The sequence below is a fragment of the Monopterus albus genome, unplaced genomic scaffold, assembly GCF_001952655.1.
Source record: "Monopterus albus unplaced genomic scaffold, M_albus_1.0 scaffold64.1, whole genome shotgun sequence".
NCBI classification, from domain to species: Eukaryota; Metazoa; Chordata; class Actinopteri; order Synbranchiformes; family Synbranchidae; genus Monopterus; species Monopterus albus.
The window spans coordinates 1,377,644-1,395,791 of record NW_018127944.1 but is presented as its reverse complement, the minus strand read 5'-3'; the positions used below and the strand labels follow the sequence as shown (position 1 = coordinate 1,395,791).

General features: G+C 42.2%; 1 protein-coding gene across 5 annotated transcripts in view; it reads right to left on the bottom strand.

Moving 5' to 3' along the window:
* Positions 1–18,148, bottom strand: part of fgfr3 (fibroblast growth factor receptor 3) — a 64,095-nt gene that overhangs the window by 11,264 nt on the left and 34,683 nt on the right. For 2 of the 5 annotated variants that reach the window (XM_020604116.1, XM_020604113.1), the window contains exons 5-9: positions 16,095–16,264; positions 7,238–7,361; positions 6,861–7,051; positions 1,050–1,194; positions 336–511 (exon numbers count right to left, since the gene is read on the bottom strand). In XM_020604116.1, the coding sequence (XP_020459772.1) occupies positions 336–511; positions 1,050–1,194; positions 6,861–7,051; positions 7,238–7,361; positions 16,095–16,264 (806 nt within the window). Of the gene's footprint in view, positions 1–329; positions 512–1,049; positions 1,195–2,762; positions 2,908–6,860; positions 7,052–7,237; positions 7,362–16,094; positions 16,265–18,148 lie in introns of all 5 variants that reach the window. The other 3 variants (XM_020604112.1, XM_020604114.1, XM_020604111.1) reach the window with 3 other exon arrangements.

Genomic DNA, 18,148 nt, shown 5'->3' with positions numbered 1-18,148 from the left:
TATGTCTTCCTCACCTCTGGAAATTCAAAGGTTGTCAGGATTTGTAGGGATCCTGTTAATCCTGTTGTGTTCTTAGAGCAGCCGAGGAAAGCCACCACGCTTGAGGAAATGTTGTTGAATTACAAACCTACTGAATAGTTAAGATTTCAGCTCCTCAGGGATTGTCGGTGTGTGTTTTCTAACAGGTTTCCTACAAACCTTTTGAGACATAGAACTACATAACCTACATCAGGGTTGACCAACATTGTTCATATGCTACAAGCTAAACTAAACAGACAGGAAGAGAGAAAAGGAGGGAAAACCTATATACAAATCTTGTATCTACTTTCTGTTACCTGTCTCTTGAGGGGAAACTTTGAGAGCTTTTGCACAGGTGGCGTTGGTAGCGTCTTCTGTGCGGTCATCTTCATGCGGCAGAGGACGCCGATGACCACGGCGAGGATGAAGAGCACGCAGCCGGTCACATAGATGAGGATGTCAGCATAGTAGTCTTCCTTTCCTGGGCTCACAGCTTTGGGAGGAGGAGGTCAGAAAAATGGGAAGTCAAAATATCTTTGAATTCACACACAACTTTGCAAAAAATAGTTTTCTTTAATGATTATGCAGAAATCTTGCTTTGCTCAGTAGCAGGTTTTGCACACACTGATTTTGATTCTGAAGGAGTTTTCTCCTGAATAACATCTATAAACCAAAATATAAACTAGCTTTTGTGCAGTGAAACGTATTCATTAATTTTCTGATATGAGATGGCAAAGTAATTAGCTTGTAGTTTTATCCTGCTGCAGGTAATTGCTCCAGTAGAAGGTGATTATTGTGATGAACCATGAACATAGAAATGACATTTTAAACAGATTATCTGCTCAGATTAAAATGTCTCTCAATGCAGGCTGAATTGCATGTTTGTCCAGTTAAGCTGTGTTAACAAGTAATCTACAGTAACAGATTCTAATTAGGTTTGAACATGAACATTTAAGGTTTTGCTACTGAGCAAAACATGAAATCTGAGGTTTTAGAAAAGTGAGCCCAGAGCACAGAGGAGAGGAATATACCTGGAAGCACCGTCAGCCAAGCAGAATGGTAATTATAGCCAATAGAGTTTCCTGCCAGACAAGTGTACTCGCCCGCATCCTCAAAAGACACATTGGTCAAGAAGAGAACCTCTAGCTCCTTATCTGTAGTGTTAATACCAGCCGTCTGTGAAGGACGAGAGAGGGAGAAGAGAAAGAGAGAGACAGGCGATATCATGAACCCAAAGCCTCTTAGAGGAAACACCAAGTACACCATGGAGGAAAGGATAGGACTGAAGATTTAAAGAAGCCAGCAGAGACATTTTCTTCGGCTGACATCTCCACCACCAGCACCTGGAAACACCCATTCAGCACCTTCACCATGCTGCAAGAAAGAAGCTTGCTGGTTCGACTTAAGGCCACAGGAAACCCAAAACAGTCTGAACTGCAAAAATCTCCTTAAGTAACATTTGTCTGTCTCAAAGTTCTTAAAGTCATAATTAAAATGTGCCGGTGTAGTAATTTTGCTACCATTTATCAGAAGTTTCCTTAAGTCATTTTTCTTCTCTCACATTGCAGTAATGTACCTTAATGCGTCTGGAACTGGTTTCTAGAATGTGATTTATATTAGAAACAGGCTGAAATATTCCAGATTGTTAAACTTGTTTTTATGCTAAGCAACAGACAAAGAAATTGCTTATTAAGATGGAGATTTATGCAAGTATTTTTGACCAATAGACAATTTTCTGTCACTTGCAATAGAACCTGTGAGATTAAACTGAACCAGTGTGAGGTTTTAATACCAAAGCACAAGAAATTGTGGCACCTTGTGGGCGGGACCGAAATGTTATCCTCAGGTGTTTATTGGCTGTACATTTGACAAAGAGCTCGTTGTATGTTTTGAACTTTTCCTTCTGGGGGTGCCTTAAGGAACTATTCTGGGCCCACTGCTTTTCTGAATGAATTCAAAATCACTTTACTACTCTTTGCTGATTATCAATTCACAAATAGAAAATAAAACTAGAGAGCTGCTACACATTTTCCTCTTGTTTCAGCTGAACCAACATACAAACACAAGCTTTATATTTGGCAATATTACAACATTCACCAGTTTGTTATAAATAAGACTGAAATTACATAAAAATAGAGCATCACTGCAGCTGTGCCCTTTGCTCTTTAACTAATGGTTTGTGGCCAGTGCCTGATGTGGCCTGGTAGTGGGGCAGGGTTGGGGTCTCTAGTTCCCCAGGCCTCAGTAATGAACAGTGACATCCAGTCATGAATCAGAGTCATGCTCCACGCCTTCATATAAAATCACATTAATACAACTGGAGAATGCACTCCCAGGGAAATCAATATTGGTGTGTGTGCGCAGGTGATTTGGGGGGTTTATGTGGGTTTTTCTATATATGTGTGTGTGTAAAGGTGGTTTGTGGGATAGTGAGCGTGAGGCTTTTGAAGTCATCACTGTAATTAAAGGTGAGATGTTTGTTATTGATCGGGAAGGAAGACAAAGTGGCACTGGACGTTAAAATACACGATAGCTACTAGGCAACAGAATGTGAGCTCTGAAGCTCGGAACCCAAAAGAAGAACGTGTGTGTGACCGTGTGCGTGTATGAAGTCTGTTATTATCTTATTAGCAAGCAAGTAAGCCAGTGACACCAGCAACCAAGAGGAGCCTCGTAGAGAAGAGGAGACACAGCAGAGGATCTAATGTGATAAAGGTGGCTGCCGCATGGGGCTCAGAATTTACCTGCTTTGTGTACGTTAAGCCAGAAAGTGATTTCCGACTTGCCTACAAAGTTTGAGGCACGGCACCGATACTTCCCAGCATCTTTCTCTGTCACGTTGGACAGTTTCAACTTACTGTGGGCCTCAGTGAGATTACTGACAATGCTCTGTAAAGGGAAAATTGAGAGGAACATTTAGGCCCTAACAGCAAATTCCTACAACACATATATAGAAAATACACACAAATCTGAAAAACAGACACACAAGTATGATGTAAGCAAGTGGGGAACTGCAACTTTACTCACATTTCATTTTTATAGTGCAGATTAAAGGCAGCAGGGTATGTCAATCTTCCCAAAGTGTGCATGCTCTATATAAAAACACACCCTAACTCTCGATCAAATGTGCTCACACACACACACACACACACACACCCTGCTTGTGACAGGCTCTCCAGCAGAGAAACTGTAGCTGAATAATTAAACAGGCAAAGCACATAAAGGAGAAAACCGATCATGTTTTACAGTTGCTTAATGAACATCCAGGGCTCGGCTCCAGATGCCTCCCTCTCCCCCATACGTCAGGGTGAGGTGCTCATCATTAACTCCTTTTCCAAGCATCAAAAGAGCAATTCTCAAAAACGCATGACCCCCTCCTCCTGCCCTCAGCTGTATTTAACATCACACATGAGATCTCGCAGAGAGTCTGAATGAACTGTGGTGGGGCCAGAGAGAGAGAGAGAGAGAGAGAGAGGGAGAGAGACACAGAGATCTCAGTAAATACTGTTTCAATTATGTGGTAGTTGAAAATAGAGCGTGGAGCCACAGTCTGGGCTGACAGGCTTGCTTTCCTCGTCTTTCTCTGTTTTTCTGTTGGCCTGTCTTTCTCCTCCTCTTTCTTTCTTTTCCTGTCTGCTTCTCCCGCCTTCATCTCTCTATCTTACTCCTTTTTCTTTCTACTCTGTCTATTCTCTGTTTAGGTCAAATTTTTAGACGTGCAGTTTTCCATACTGGTATCATGTCTGAGTCAGGCATTGAGTCATATTTCTGTAAAAGTTGCATTGGTATTCTTAGTAAGTCAGAGCGACTGTAGAACCATAGAGTGCACGTGAAGGCTTCAGGATGAAAACTTCTTTTTTCACTTTTTTAACACTGGTTTGATTAAGTAAAGAATAACCAGATATACTGATTTATGTTCTGTTAGGCTGTCTTATTTACAAAAGATATGAAGTCGCTGGTGTAGACACGTTATATAATGTATACACCGCTAGACAGAGCATTTGTAACATTTTTGTATTGCAATATATTTTATTTCGATATATTGTCCCATCCATATTTAACGGTGGTTTCAGTTACGGTAATCAAATCATGTTAATGTGAAAATAATAAAAGAATAATTCAGCATTGCATTTTATGAGCTGTATTCTGTCACCTTCAGGCTGTTTGTCCGGTGTTAGTGCTAACCTCACAGGCTGTAGCTTCATGTTTACGCTATAGATATGAGGGGGCTGTGAATCTTCTCATTTAACTCTCAATATTTCAAACTATTCACTGACATTATGAAGGTTCTCATCTCACAGTGTTTTATAAAATAAAATAAGATAAAACTTTATTAATCCCACAATGGGGAAATTCCTGTGCCCCAACAGCAACAAGGAAAAAACAAGCAACCAAACAACAGCAAAAACACACACCACAAGGTTCTATGGAAAACAAATCAACTATATCCAAGTCTAACACTTCAGTTGACTGTCACACAGTCCCCTTGTAACTACACCTTAGATATCACTACAATGATGCATTATACAGTCTAATAGCTGTGGGGAGAAACGACCTACGATAGCGCTCCTTCCTGCACTGGGGATGTAACAGTCTTATACTAAAAGAGCTCCTCAGAGCCTCCACAATATGATGCAGGGGATGGGAGTAATTATTCACGATGGATGTTAGCTTTACCAACATCCTCCTATCCGTGATCTTCGATGGAATCCAGAGGGCGACCCAGGACACAGCCAGCTCTCTTAACCAACTTGGTAAGTCTCTTCCTGTCTCTGTCCGTGCTACCTCCCGCCCATGGGAGGGTTTCATTGTTGTGAAAATAACTAGAGTATTACTTTTTCCTATACTATAATTTTAATATAATAAGAGATTAAAAAATGATCAGAAATTGTGTGAAGATCTGCCCGTGAGAAACTGGGGAAATCAGAGGTTCTTAATTAAGGCTTCAACTGCAAACTGATCCATCAGTATGCAGAAGTGAGAGCCTGAGAACACTCTTCTTTCTTGATATGATTATTTTTCAGGACACTGCTGAGTGAAATTTGAAAGCCCAGAATGCATCATTTCAAGAAGAAGATGAGGCCAGCAGTGTTACAGACTCTGAAAAGAGCATCTTTTTCTCTCCTGTCACTCTTTCTGTAGCTCTCCATTTTCTTGTCTCTTATTTCTTTCTTTCTCGTTCTTTCCGGCCTCCCTGCCTTTCTCACCCCCCTCTCATTCTCCAAGTCTCTCACCCTTCATCTTTACCCACCACTCTGTCACACACTCTCTCTCTCTCCCTGCTGCCTTTGCCCTTCCTTGTGCGCCTCCACTCATTTTTTCCATGGCTTTTTTGGGTGCCTCTTCCCTTTCTCCTCCTCCTCAAACCACGCGACGCAGCACATCTGACGGCAGCGGCGGTTAACAGAGCCTGTCTCTCTCCCTGCATTGCCGCCACCACAGCAGTTAACTTAGTCCAAACCAGATGTTTGTTTTATTCCCTCACTCTCTAGAAGGAGAAAAAAAGAAAAATGAGGAGGCCAAATGAGAAAGCAAAAGGCTTTCTTGGTTTGTTTGAAGGGAGTCTACCTCTCTTCACCCCACGCCTCACAGTGGGTTTAGGGTGTTGTCCTCACTTGGCAAGGAACGCTTTCTGCTCTATTCTTGAACACTAACCCTGCCTGGGGAGGCAACAAGATGGCCAAGGGGAGCAATGCCTCCTAAAACTATCTGACACCATCCTCACTGCATTTACCTAACCTTTATTTTACGTACAGGGCACTGTGACTGAGAATAGCTTTTTAAAGAGCAAGAAGATGCAGCTTCAGAGTAACCAGACAAACAAAAAGGGGAAAACACGGGCATCTAAGCAGTTTGAACTGAATACCTGGAGATGCAAGTCAGGTAGCCACTCTTTCACAGTCTTGCATACTATTTGATGTATAATTGAAACGTTTCAGTCCAGAATAAGTAAACACATGTGGCCATTCAGTAGCAAGTCACAAATTAGAGTTTGACCAAAGATTAGCATCTTGTAAAAAAAAGGCATGGCCTCAAAATGATTAAAATGTGACGCTTATTTTGTCAGGGTGTTATTATTTCATTTGTTTTGAGTAGTTTGTTTTTGTGGCATTTTCTTTTTTCTGCTTCTTTTCTTATCTCTTAAAGTTGAATAGAAGCTTGACAGATGTCTGTCCTTGTCTGTTATCTTTGTGAAAATCCAATAAGTACATTTCAGATGTATTATCAGGGCTATGGATCAGATCAACTCATGTTTTCTCATTCACGAAACTATTGCTGAAGGCAAAACCAACATGGACCAGAATGAAAATAGTAATGGTAGTAAAGTTCCTTTTTCCAGCAACACAAGACAAAGATGGATTTTATGATCCAGCAAGGAAAACTTCCATCTGACTCACTGTAATATGGCTGGAAATATATGACCTACTGTGTACCATGATAAATGATCAGATTTGCCTCAGTATTACAAAGAGCTACTGCGATTTCTAGTGATATCATTAGGGTGACAAGTATCTATTTCTATATAATACAGTATGTAGAATAGTGCAGGCGAGGCTTTCCTTCCTGTAGTGAAGGTGTAGCGCTTGAGGGTTGAGCTTTTCAATTACATGCAGCATTAAAAAGAGCCTGTGGGTCCCACAGATACACCTACTGTAAGAACTCATAACACAAGACTTTTAGGAGAGATAATTATCATCAGCTGAAGTCCAGGCAAACTGTTGACGTGTCCTGGGGCAAGACACTGAACCCCTAGTTGCACCGGTGTGTGAATGTGTGCTTGGGAATGCTACAACGCATAGAAAAGCGGTTTACAAATAAGACCATCTACCATTTACACCCACCTTCAGGACGTTGACATATGGAGCGCCATCGGGGCTGTAGCGGCTGCCGTTGACCTCCATGTGTTTCAGCCATTGGATGTGTGGCTGGGCGTCGCTGTAGACCTTGCAGTGAAACTCCACGTCGCTGCCCACCACCACCGTCTGGTTGGCTGGCAGGCCCGCTTGGAGGATGGGTCTGTGAGGGGAGCGCTCTGAGAATGAGAGCATGGAGTCATCAGCACAGCTCCTGCATGGGAATGATGTGCTGCAGGAAATGTAGACCTAAGGTAGTTTTCTATCAACAGCTCTTGTGAGTTTTTTTAACTACTTGTGCATGATAATTTATTCGTTGTTTACACAGCAACAGCAGTGAAAGTAAATGTTTCTGCATTGTTTACCTAGCACATCCAGCTGGTAGGTGTGGGTGATGGTGCCGTAGTTATTCTGAACCACGCAGGTGTAGTTTCCCCGGTCTGATGGCACAGCACTCTCCATCACCAGACTCCACTGCTGGTGTCTCAGCTGAGGAGGGGATAGTGTGGAGGGAGGGGAGAAGGAAGGGATCCAATAGTCAGTAAACTGTACGTCATTACAAGATGCCTAAATTAGTGAGGAGCCTATTTCAAGAAATCTCTGAGGGAGTTTGGTGTTGTAGTTACAGGCCTGACATACAAGTAACAAAGCACCCAGTGAGTATAGTCCCATTTGTGATGACACACTTCTTTATATAGACCAAAATTACAAGTTTGTCTCTGAGGACTGTATATATAATCTGTTCTGAATAGCAGAAAAGTCTAAATTAAAGATGAGGAAACTGTCCAAGATGTATGAAAAATTCCATGTGAGGTGTAAAAATAAACTCATCAGCCCCATCCCTGCTTACTAATAAGTGTTCCTTCTATTTGTATAAATGAGGTGAGTGAGCGTTCTGTGAAGCAAACTTCTTTCCTTTGGTATCCTCCCGTATAAAACATTAGCCAGAGCGTGCTGCGTGCAGAGCATGTTTACTGAAGTGCACCCTTTTGAACAAACATATAATTTTCATAGAACTTAAAGCTTCTGTTATTGATTGCACACTGCTTGAGGCAGAGCAGATGTGATCAGTAGAAAATCACTGGACAGGTGATGGAAACAGCTCTGTGTGCCCATAAAGCTGTGATGACAGCAGCCTGTTGAGATGTCTGGTGCAAACTTTGGATCGTGAACAGCACGCCACAAAGTCCCAAACTAATAAAATAATGATATAAAGAACATTTCATGTTGGATTATTTTCATACTGTAAGGTGGAGGACTGTCAAGTCTCTTAAAAGCATTTTCTTCTCTCTCAGGATTCTTTTTGCACCTCTGAAATTGGTTCCACTATGCCAGTCAAAAGCAATCCACTCCTGGAGAGTCGAAGGGTAAATTTAATGTAGTAATTCAAACCAGGTGTGGTTGGACGGCAGCAGCAGACAGATACTAACTTGACAGGTTCAGAAGCTGCTCAGAGGCAACGCGAGCGAGGCGCGAACAGAGAACCTGCTACGCATCGACAGGCAGAGTCTCCACGGGCCAAGAGAGATGACCTCTGCAGCTTAAGTGGAAACATGTGCTGCAGACGTCGCTGTGCTTACTGCTGCGAGATGAGCGCAGAGTGAACTCCTAGGAGGGAGGTCAGAATTACTAACGGCAGGAGCGAGTGATGTCAACAAGGAGGCTTTTCACTGTGGAACACTTAACCTCACCTGTGTAGGAAAATGTGCCGACCCAGAGACGACTTGGTGTTTTCACAAACGTTTAACCCCACGCGTTTAGGTATCCGGCCAGCCATTCACAGAATGTACATATTTGTACTGTAGGTTGAGGCTCACATTCTCCTCTCCTCTTTCTTCCCTCTCTGTCTTACAGTATACAGTCCTTGACTCTTTCTCTTGGAGGCGCATGTGGAAAATAATGTAACAGTGTAAATATTATGCCTGTGTGTGCATACTGCAGTTGCATGGTAACATAGCCCAGGCAGCCTGCTCAGTGCTGGCAAATGGTTTTTCATGGTGGTTGGCTCCACCCCGTCTACCCCTCTCAGAGCAGGGGAGTCAAACTGAAGTCAATGGCTGCTCTCATGAGCAGATGAGTGACGCCTTGTGCTGCAGACACCGAGCCTGAGGAGGGGGGAAAACCATGAGGAGGGAAGCTAAAAGGTGGTAAAATCTGAGCTGAAGTCGATGCTCTGTGGAGGCCAGACCACCAACAGAAACAAAAAGAGTCTGTGATCGGAATTATGGGCAATTTTATAAAAAGACCTAATTTCAGAACAAGCAAGGAAAGTACATTTACTTAAGTTCTGTACCTCTTTTGACATACTGCTGTCAAAAGTCCTTACTAGCTTCTCCTCATCTACTTCTATTTTAGAAACAAACGCTGTACTTTTTACTAAACTACATTTATCTGACAGCCGTAGTTACTGCACACACTCTGATTTAGCATTTAGTTTGAGACACTTGGGTAAAAATATTACATCTAGTCTAGTTTCAGTTTGATAAACATGGATTTTTAACCCAGTCTGTAAAGAGGCATCAACCTTTGTCTTAAGACAACAGCAAGAACATCCCGTAACTGGAGAACTCTCACATTTTGTATCTATGCAGACAGATTTTGATTATTTCACCACAGGTTTTATTGTACTGGCAGTTTGAACAGAAGAAAAGAAAAAACTTTTCTCAAGTACTTAATACTAAGTAATAAGTAGTTTTGGTGATGCTTTACATTTACAAATAATTAATAAGCAATAAAACACACCCTTGTTTAGCTGTAAACACTCAGGAATTTTTGCTGCTAAGGCCTTATAGCTTATCGTGGCTAATATAAGTTAAAGTAATTGACATTAACTGGCTTTTGAGTCTAACTGTGTTACTGTTACTCTGTATTTGAACAAAATTAACTAGCCATTTTCCCATAACTGTCACTTCTGGGAACAGTGACACCTTTGGTTTTTCTACCTTATTACTTCTGTCTTTCCATTGGTATATTAAACTATTTTCTTCATTTATGCCACTTGTTTTTATTACCATGTTATACCGCTAACCCCTGTTGACCCTAAAACATTAGTCCCCAGACGTGGTAATCCCATTCATTCCAATCATGCCAGATTCCAAACAGAATTAAATTATTAAGGAGCTTACAATAGAGTCATATGAGGCTTTAAAGGTTTTAGGGTTTTGATCATGGACCTACAGAAGGACACAAGCCATGGGAATGGATAGAGAGATTTACACTGCAAAAAGTGTGCTTTTGAAGGAGACACTAACATTTAGAATCTTTGCATGAAGGAAGGACAACAGAGGAGCACCTTGGGACTTGTATTAAATTCAGCATCTTGGTCATGAAATACCTTGAAACAAATAAAATGATCAGCATTATTAATTTAACAAAACAAGAAGCCAGGATTTGACTGTCAGCTTAAAGGACTCATAAAGATAAAGACATTTTTTGCAGTGTAGCAGTTGCCTGAGAAAACACAGGAAACTTCCTTTATAGTCCAAACCCTCCATCTTTACCTCACAAAATAGCCCTGTCAGAACCAGCAGGGCCAGTTACCAGAATTTATGGCTGTGTCAGAGCGGACCAGTGGCCTGGATCTGTGACACCATCTAATTTGACCCACAGAGAAGGTGGAAACAGATAGAAGTGACCCTGAGGGCTTTTCTATTAAAGCTGGCAAAGTCTGTGGGTCTACTGACCGAGTTTGGCCCTGCACGCTACTGCATCAACATAGCGAAGACTGTAAAATTGGAAGTATGAGAGTTCAAGGGAGAAAAAAATGGATAAGAAAACCAAATAAACAGGAAAATCTGCCTTTTGCTATTCGTGGTGTATTTGGGTAACACGGCAGGGGGAGAAGAGCAATGACTGCAGCAGGTTTAAAATTAAAAAGAGTTCAAAAATGAAGTGTAGAAATCCTTATGTGGCCAAAAGAGACTCACAGTCTGGGCTGTGTTAAAATCCCGACTGGAAAAACAAGGGTTCAAAGTGATTAAAGTCTTAAAAAGTAAAAGCCCTGTCTTGGAAACCTGTCAAAACAGGGATTGAAAAAATCAGTTAAGCGCTGAGCGACCTGGGTGCTGTGAAACACAATGATAACATTATCAACCTTTGTTTCACATGTGCTGCTGCCGTTTAGCATGAACACAATAAAATCCCCTTCGCCATATGTGGCGGCATACAACGGCACTGGCTTTAGTTGCCGAGGCCTCAGGCCCACTCTGACACACCTCCCTCTCCCCACCTCTGTCGATGGCTCAATAGAAAGATGAACTTTAACCTTTAGGTCCTGTCCGTCCTTAAAGGAGGAGACTGAACAGCACACAATGTTCCAGCACGTCGCCCTGCTGGAAATTTATTTCTCACTTTACAAGTGAGCCCCACATCTTATTTACCATTTCATTTACTTTCATCAATGTAGTTCTCTGTGTTGTAATTCATTACACTTACAAAGTGTTTGTAAGACAGATATGAATGTTTGAACAACCTCCAGTGTGAGAAGATGTTAGTGAGCAACTGTAGGCATGCAGCATAATCACAGAGTCAACAGTAACATTTCCTTGCTGAGGTAATCTGCATCATCCCCAGAAATACATTACATTACATTACATTCAGCAGCTCTTAAATGAAGTGTGACCCACAAATACAATTTGTAGGAAACATGACTCCCTTACAAGAAGTTCACTTACACAACATATCCTTGACAAAGTCAAGTAAAACATATGGAGTATAATGTTCTGTATCTGTGGCCAGACAAAACAGATTCTCCTTCCAGACTGACATTAACTCTACCCTGACTTTATTTTAAAAAATGCTTGATAAAGCACATTTATCCGTGATTACAGTGTAAATCTAGAGAACCTTTATAACTTTTCCAGGATGACTCAACACTGTCATTTAATCTCATATTCACTTTTAAAAAAGTGCAATGCTTTGCTCAGCTCCACCGTTAGGGACACGTGAACCAATCTGCCTTAAAGCACCTGCAAGCTTTTGTCTGATTTCTTGGGAAGAGCACCCGATGAGACCCGGCAGATCTCGTCATACTTCAGGACAAAGATGTGACTTTACACCAGAACTGTCAGTTAAAATGGATGTTTCAGGGGAACATAGGAGAACATGGTGCATCCCCAAAAAGGCCACTTTCAACCACTGCAGTGTGAAGACAGGAGGTATTTTTGTAGGCAGATAATGGACCTTAATGGCCTGCACAGCCAGAAACCTTCTCTCACATGCCTGTGGATTTGAAGGCACTTAGAGTAAATGACACACTGGCTGATAGGCAGAGCTGCCTGGGGAGGACTCCACTGTGCTGATCAGCATTAGCGAGTTACAGTCCCATACACACACCTAGCTTTAAGAGACACATGACAAAATCATCCCATCGCACACCTTAAAAATCTGACATTTCATTCAACTGAAATGAACCAGCTGCCAAATCACAAATAATCTTGTCATTTCAATATGGATGCAGGAGGAAGACGGCTTCGCCTCGAGGACCCTGTCAGGGCAATAGAGTCTTTAGAAGGCAACTGTCAGGCTGTCAGGGCTCAGGGTACCCGTCTACCCCCAACCCCGCTGGATGAACTCATCACAGCCAGATGCGAAGTGGGGTGACGAGGGCTGTGACACAGACAGACTGAAGGCACTGCACAAAATGTGTCGCTGCTGCAGTTCTGCCTACACAGCAACAATTCAATCCTCAGCCACGGTTAACTTTGATTTTCCTTTTTTAATTCTTCTTGACTTATGTTCTTTACAGATATTTGCGCTTTCATTTCCTAAGGTGATATATACTTTCCTCCATAATGTTACAATCAGTACGTCACTAACAACATATGTTTTCCATTGCACGATGTATATCCTTCTTGGCCTTTGTTATTTGTGGTGCACTGTGTTTGTTTGCAACTGGACGAGCTTGCTGGTCTGAACAAATCCCACAAAGGATTTTAAATGTCCACTGATTGGTCAACTCTTTTGAGTGACTTTGTGTGTGTAGTGCAGGTGCTGATGATGGTCTATCGAGTGAAACATCATAATTAAATGAAGTGACCAACACTGGGGTGCAAAGTCTCACTTTTTGCTGTTTGAAACTAAAAATCAAACGATCAATTGTATGTTTTCAGCAGCTTCCACAGGGCCCTGATTTTACTAAACATATCATGAGCACCATCCGCTGCTGAATGCACAAAGACAATAGAGACAAAAGAGACAAAGGGTTTGATTGACAGGTGATCTCTGCACTGCAGAAACAGGGACGATCTTGTAGCAGGAACCATATGAAGGACCTCAGGGACAGATTGTCAGTGCAAACATCTTTTAGAGCAAAAATGAGAAAATGATTGGATGGACTTTTTTTTTTTTTGTAGTGTGAAGCAGTTCTAACATTAGGGCAGGGTGAAGCAGTTACCCCTGAACCCCCAGCCGGGTCACAGGCTTGTCTGTCCCCCAGTGCTCTGCTCCTATAGAGGGTGACCTCTCTGTTCACTTCCCTTAAAGCCAATGATGGATTTTAAAACAACTCTGAAACAAGAGGGAGGGAGAGGAGGAGCATGGGATGACACCGCGATAAAGACACAGAGGGATGTCTTAATAATGAGCTACCGGCTCCATCTGATTAAACTGATACATGTGATCAAGACACTGGGATGTGGTAGTGGTGCGTTTCCATTTGCATCACTTGCTGCGGTGGCACAGTTTGGTTAATGGGAATTCATCGAGCTTAGAGACTGAAAGGAGCCACGTGGTATTTTATGTAAAGACACAGCACAAATAAAACATCATCTGTTTGACTGAGCACTTTTTCTAAATACCTTACAGCAGCATGAGCGGCCACAGTGTGGACTAAACCCACAGCAATGCCAAACCTGACCCACTGAGCTATTCAGAGCAGAAAATGCACAGGAATTTGCTTTGGTGGCTTGTTGACAACTTACAGTGTCAAAGATCACACTGACACAACATAGTACAAGGCCAGGACCTCACATACTCTGCAAAGGCTTACTATGGAGAGGCAGCTATTCTTATCACTCTCTAATTATACATTTAAAATCCCTTAGGAAAACGTGTAAAATGACTACTACTGCAGAGGGAACTTAACGGCAGAGGTTCAGTCTACCCAGAGGAAATTACACCGATCCAGTTGGCATTAAGATCTTAATATGGCCCCAGTCACCACACTCCTGAAGTCACCGCTGGTGACAAAGGCACTCTGGGATTTAGAGGAAGATGAGGGAGATTTGATAAACAGATGGAGTAAAAATCTAAGTGACTGGTCAGTGTGGGATGACTCTGCTGCAAACAATGCACATACAAACTATCATCAGCAAATCTTAAGGTGTTGTCAGCATTGTAAATGTGCTGCCTGATAGCCACTGCAGTCCATGTTGGAGCGTCCTGAGGGCTGGTGACAGGTGTGTATGAATTGGTGTGTGTGTGTGTGTGTGTGTGTGTGTGTGTGTGTGTGTGTGAGAGAGAGAAAGTGGGGATAGAGGGAGGGAGACAACTGCTGTTGGTCTGTTGGGAGCAGATGTTGGAGATCTCTGTAAACTGTTAATAGCTGCAGGATCCCATTACATATAACCCTTTAAATGCCAAACCTCCACCGGGGAGAAAGTGTCTCTCACTGCCTCGCCACCAGCCTAACACATGTTTACTGTGCTGGAGTTAGAAAATGCAATTTCCATGTTGACAGTCAGATTACATAAAGTGTTTTAAAGGCCTCTTTTGCCTCCTTTCTACTTTACTGACCTTATTACAGATCCCATTGTTTCTGTTATATTTATGCATCATGGCATGAAATTACAAGCTACTGTGCTGGTAAATCACTTTTGCAGAAGCAATGTCTAATTTCCCCCCTTATAAATAAACAGTGCAATTCATAATATCTGACTCATTTCAGTACACTCAGTGGTTTTCCTGCTACAGCTTTATGTGGTCTGTATGACCAGAAGCCTAAGGTGGCAAATGTTTTGCTAATGTGAGCAAATTTTAGGTAAATATTGTTCAGTAAGAAACTTTACTGAGTCAGTAGCAACTCTTAATGACTAATTTGTTTTCACTTTTGCTACTGTTACACTAAGAATTAGCATTTAAATGTGATTTAAGGCTGCAGTGGCCCTTGTAAAAGCTAGCAAAAGCTGCACAGCTGGCTTTCAAAATACACACACTTTAGGCTAACAGGAAGGGAAATGTCTGTTGTAGCTGAAGTATACACTTTAAAATGAAAGAAAAGCTTAAGAAAAGAAACCAAAAAACTGTTGTTCTCAGGACTAAGGAGCAACACGAAGAGCTTCATGGAATGACCTTAAACTGTGAACAGATGTTTTTAAAATTTCCCCCAAACTTTCAGCGTGCAGGTCACATTTTCTTATAAATAGATTCCTATATTTTATGGTTCAAATCATAAAAAGTTAAGTTGCCTAAGAATACTTAGAATGTAGCAGTGAGCCCAACACAACAGCTCAGCATCAAAAAAGACAATTTCTGAAAGTTGGTTAAATCCCTTCATCATAACTTGATTTAGGCAGCGTGAGAATGGCGAGGGAGACAGAAAGACATAGGACAGAGCGGCCCTGGAAGAATTTACATCCCCAGGCATCATTTTTGATTTTTTATGTCATTAAGTTTATTTTGAAGCAAAACACACATTTTGACTGTTTGAATTCCGATGTTCTTACCACGCAGAGTTTGTCTTTTAATCTACAGCTCAAGGCCTTTAAAGCAACACAAAAGTAAACCAAGCCCTGTTACTTTAAACAGTGGCATTCCACACGAGAGCCCAGTGTTTAGAGTGAAACTGATGACAAAACTGAGAACAACAGCTGTTTGCCGCAGCACGTTACTGTCAGCACCGTGCTATCACGCGAGCATGCATGTACCCGTGTACCACTCTGATGTCAGAACAGCAGTTTGACCTGCTAAATTTATTTCAGTCAGCAGAGGCTAAGAGTGGTCTGAATCCTGCCAGGCCCTGAGGCATGTTTTCTGACCTTTATTTACTGTGAGAAGATTCATCAAGCTCTTCCAGTTATACAAATTCACACCAGGGAACATCACAGCACTCACACTGCTCTGCCCCTGGGCACACAGCAGCTCCACTGCCTGGACTAACCAGGGACTAAGATGCCTGCATCATCGCCTACAGACAGATCTTTTGGAGCTGCAGTCCAAATTTAAAACCCTGCCCCCCTCCTGTGACCCTAAAATGTTAACATATTTGAAGATAATTCCTGTTACCTTGATGCCTCCCATCCGCTGCTCTCCCTTGAATTCCTTGCCGTTCTTCAGCCAGTGGATGGTTGGCGTCGGGTTTCCAGCTGCGGCACAGCGGAACTTGACAGTGTTGGCAGCAGGAACAGCCAGAAGCTTCTTGTCCATCCGGTCAGGTCTGGTCCAGTACGGCGCTTCTGTTGGTGAAAGACAGTTTGAAGTTTTAATTTGAGACCAAGTCTCATGTTATTATGTACGGAGTCTCAAGTCAGGTCATTCAAGACCATGACTCTGACTCGCTCTGCCAAGTTGTGTCATGTTCATACCGAAACAAATATGTCTTTAGTTTTTCCATTTCTGGTGTATTCTTAGATCATAGAAATTTTGGGTAAGGCCCTCCAGGAATTCACAGTTACATGTTTTTGTAATTGCTAAAAGGTGGCAAAGATGGGACGAGTTGCTTCTCTGCCCTGCTTCAAATTGGTTCATCTTGGACGAGTTATGTACTTTGTCAGAACAGATGTGAGGCTGTGGTTTCTCTAGTCTTCCCTCCCCACTCTGATAAACAACATACACTTTTACATATCTAAATTTTTGTTTAAATTGTCAGTAAAGTTTAATTATAATGACATTTTGGTGGTGGGGATTCAAGATACAGCATAACAACAACAACACTTACAATGTTGGCATGTTAGTTGTTAACTGGGCAGACAATCCGACCAGCGCAAGATTTAAAATGTGGGTTAAGAAATGGTGAAATTTGAGGAAACTGTTAAATATAGCAAAAGAGACAGATGCTGTCTGACCACAGCTGAGATCAAACCCTTGACATTTTGATTATAAACCCATCTCTCTCTAATGCCAAGCCCACCCTGCTGTGCCGAGATGCAGTTACGTTCAAGATGCTCAAACGGTGTAAAACACAGTTTGACAGATGTTGAAAGAAGACAAAACAGGAGCGAGAAGCATCACAAGGCCCAAACAAAGCTTATCATCTTCTTTCCCTGTAACAATACAAGAGTTCATTTGAATAATCTGATCCTGCGAGTTTGGAAACCTGTCAGTGCGATTTATTGAGTTGTACTGAAAAGGCTGCAGACAAAGAGCGAGTAGCGAGTCCGAGAGACCTATTGTTGCTGCTGTGTGGGTGTGGAGGGTGAGAGCGCTGATGCATGGCTTGCTCACTCTTTTCATAGGTCTGCATTTGTGTGTGTGTTTCCCAGGACAAAAGCTGGGGAGGAGGCTGACCAGTCATCAGATGTCTCTTTTACTTTCTAAAATCAGGAGGAGAGAGAGGAGAAATTTCCATCTCAATGTCTTCAACTGTGAGCGTTTGTGTGCGCTCATACTCAGATTTGGCTGAACAATAATTAAAAAGTAATTCTCACCCTTTCTCATCAGGACAGCTCAGATGCGATGTCAGTCACAGAAAATATAAATACTTGCCTGTGATCATCCCACGTGTTTGTGTGTGTCTGTTTTTCATAATGTCTGTTCTGATGTATTCTTGACACACATTTCTTTGGCTCCTGCCATCAAACTTTGGCTTCGGCTTCCCAGAGTAATTACAACCAGACCGAGCGAGAGATTCAAATGTATCTTCTTAGAAAGCAAGCAAACAAAACGTTACTTAACTCTGCTGAACAGACTATAAACTGTGTGTGCGTGTGAGAGAGAGTTAACAAATTCTAATGGAGCAGCTGAGCACTGCTCCGTGCTTGAGGGAGACTCCCCAGCTTGCAAAGGCAAACACTCTCCACGTGCAACCACACACTTGCACACAAACTGCTTCCACCTTAAAAGGGAAATATGTGTTAGGCTTCATTACTTCTCTGTGTGTGTGTTTCTCTGCTCTCTCTGCATATTTGGATTGACACTCCACACAGTGTGGGACAAACCTCCAAGGAGTCTGAACACATTGTTTTCTTGGCATCATAATCAGCCACACACACACTAGGTCAGATAGAAACACACAGCCTCTCTCCTGATGTGTGGTCCTCATCCTCCCGCTGCTGCTGCTGCTGCTGCTCCCGAACTCATCTGGGCCTGCAAACAGCTCCCAGCTGCTGCGGATTCTTCAG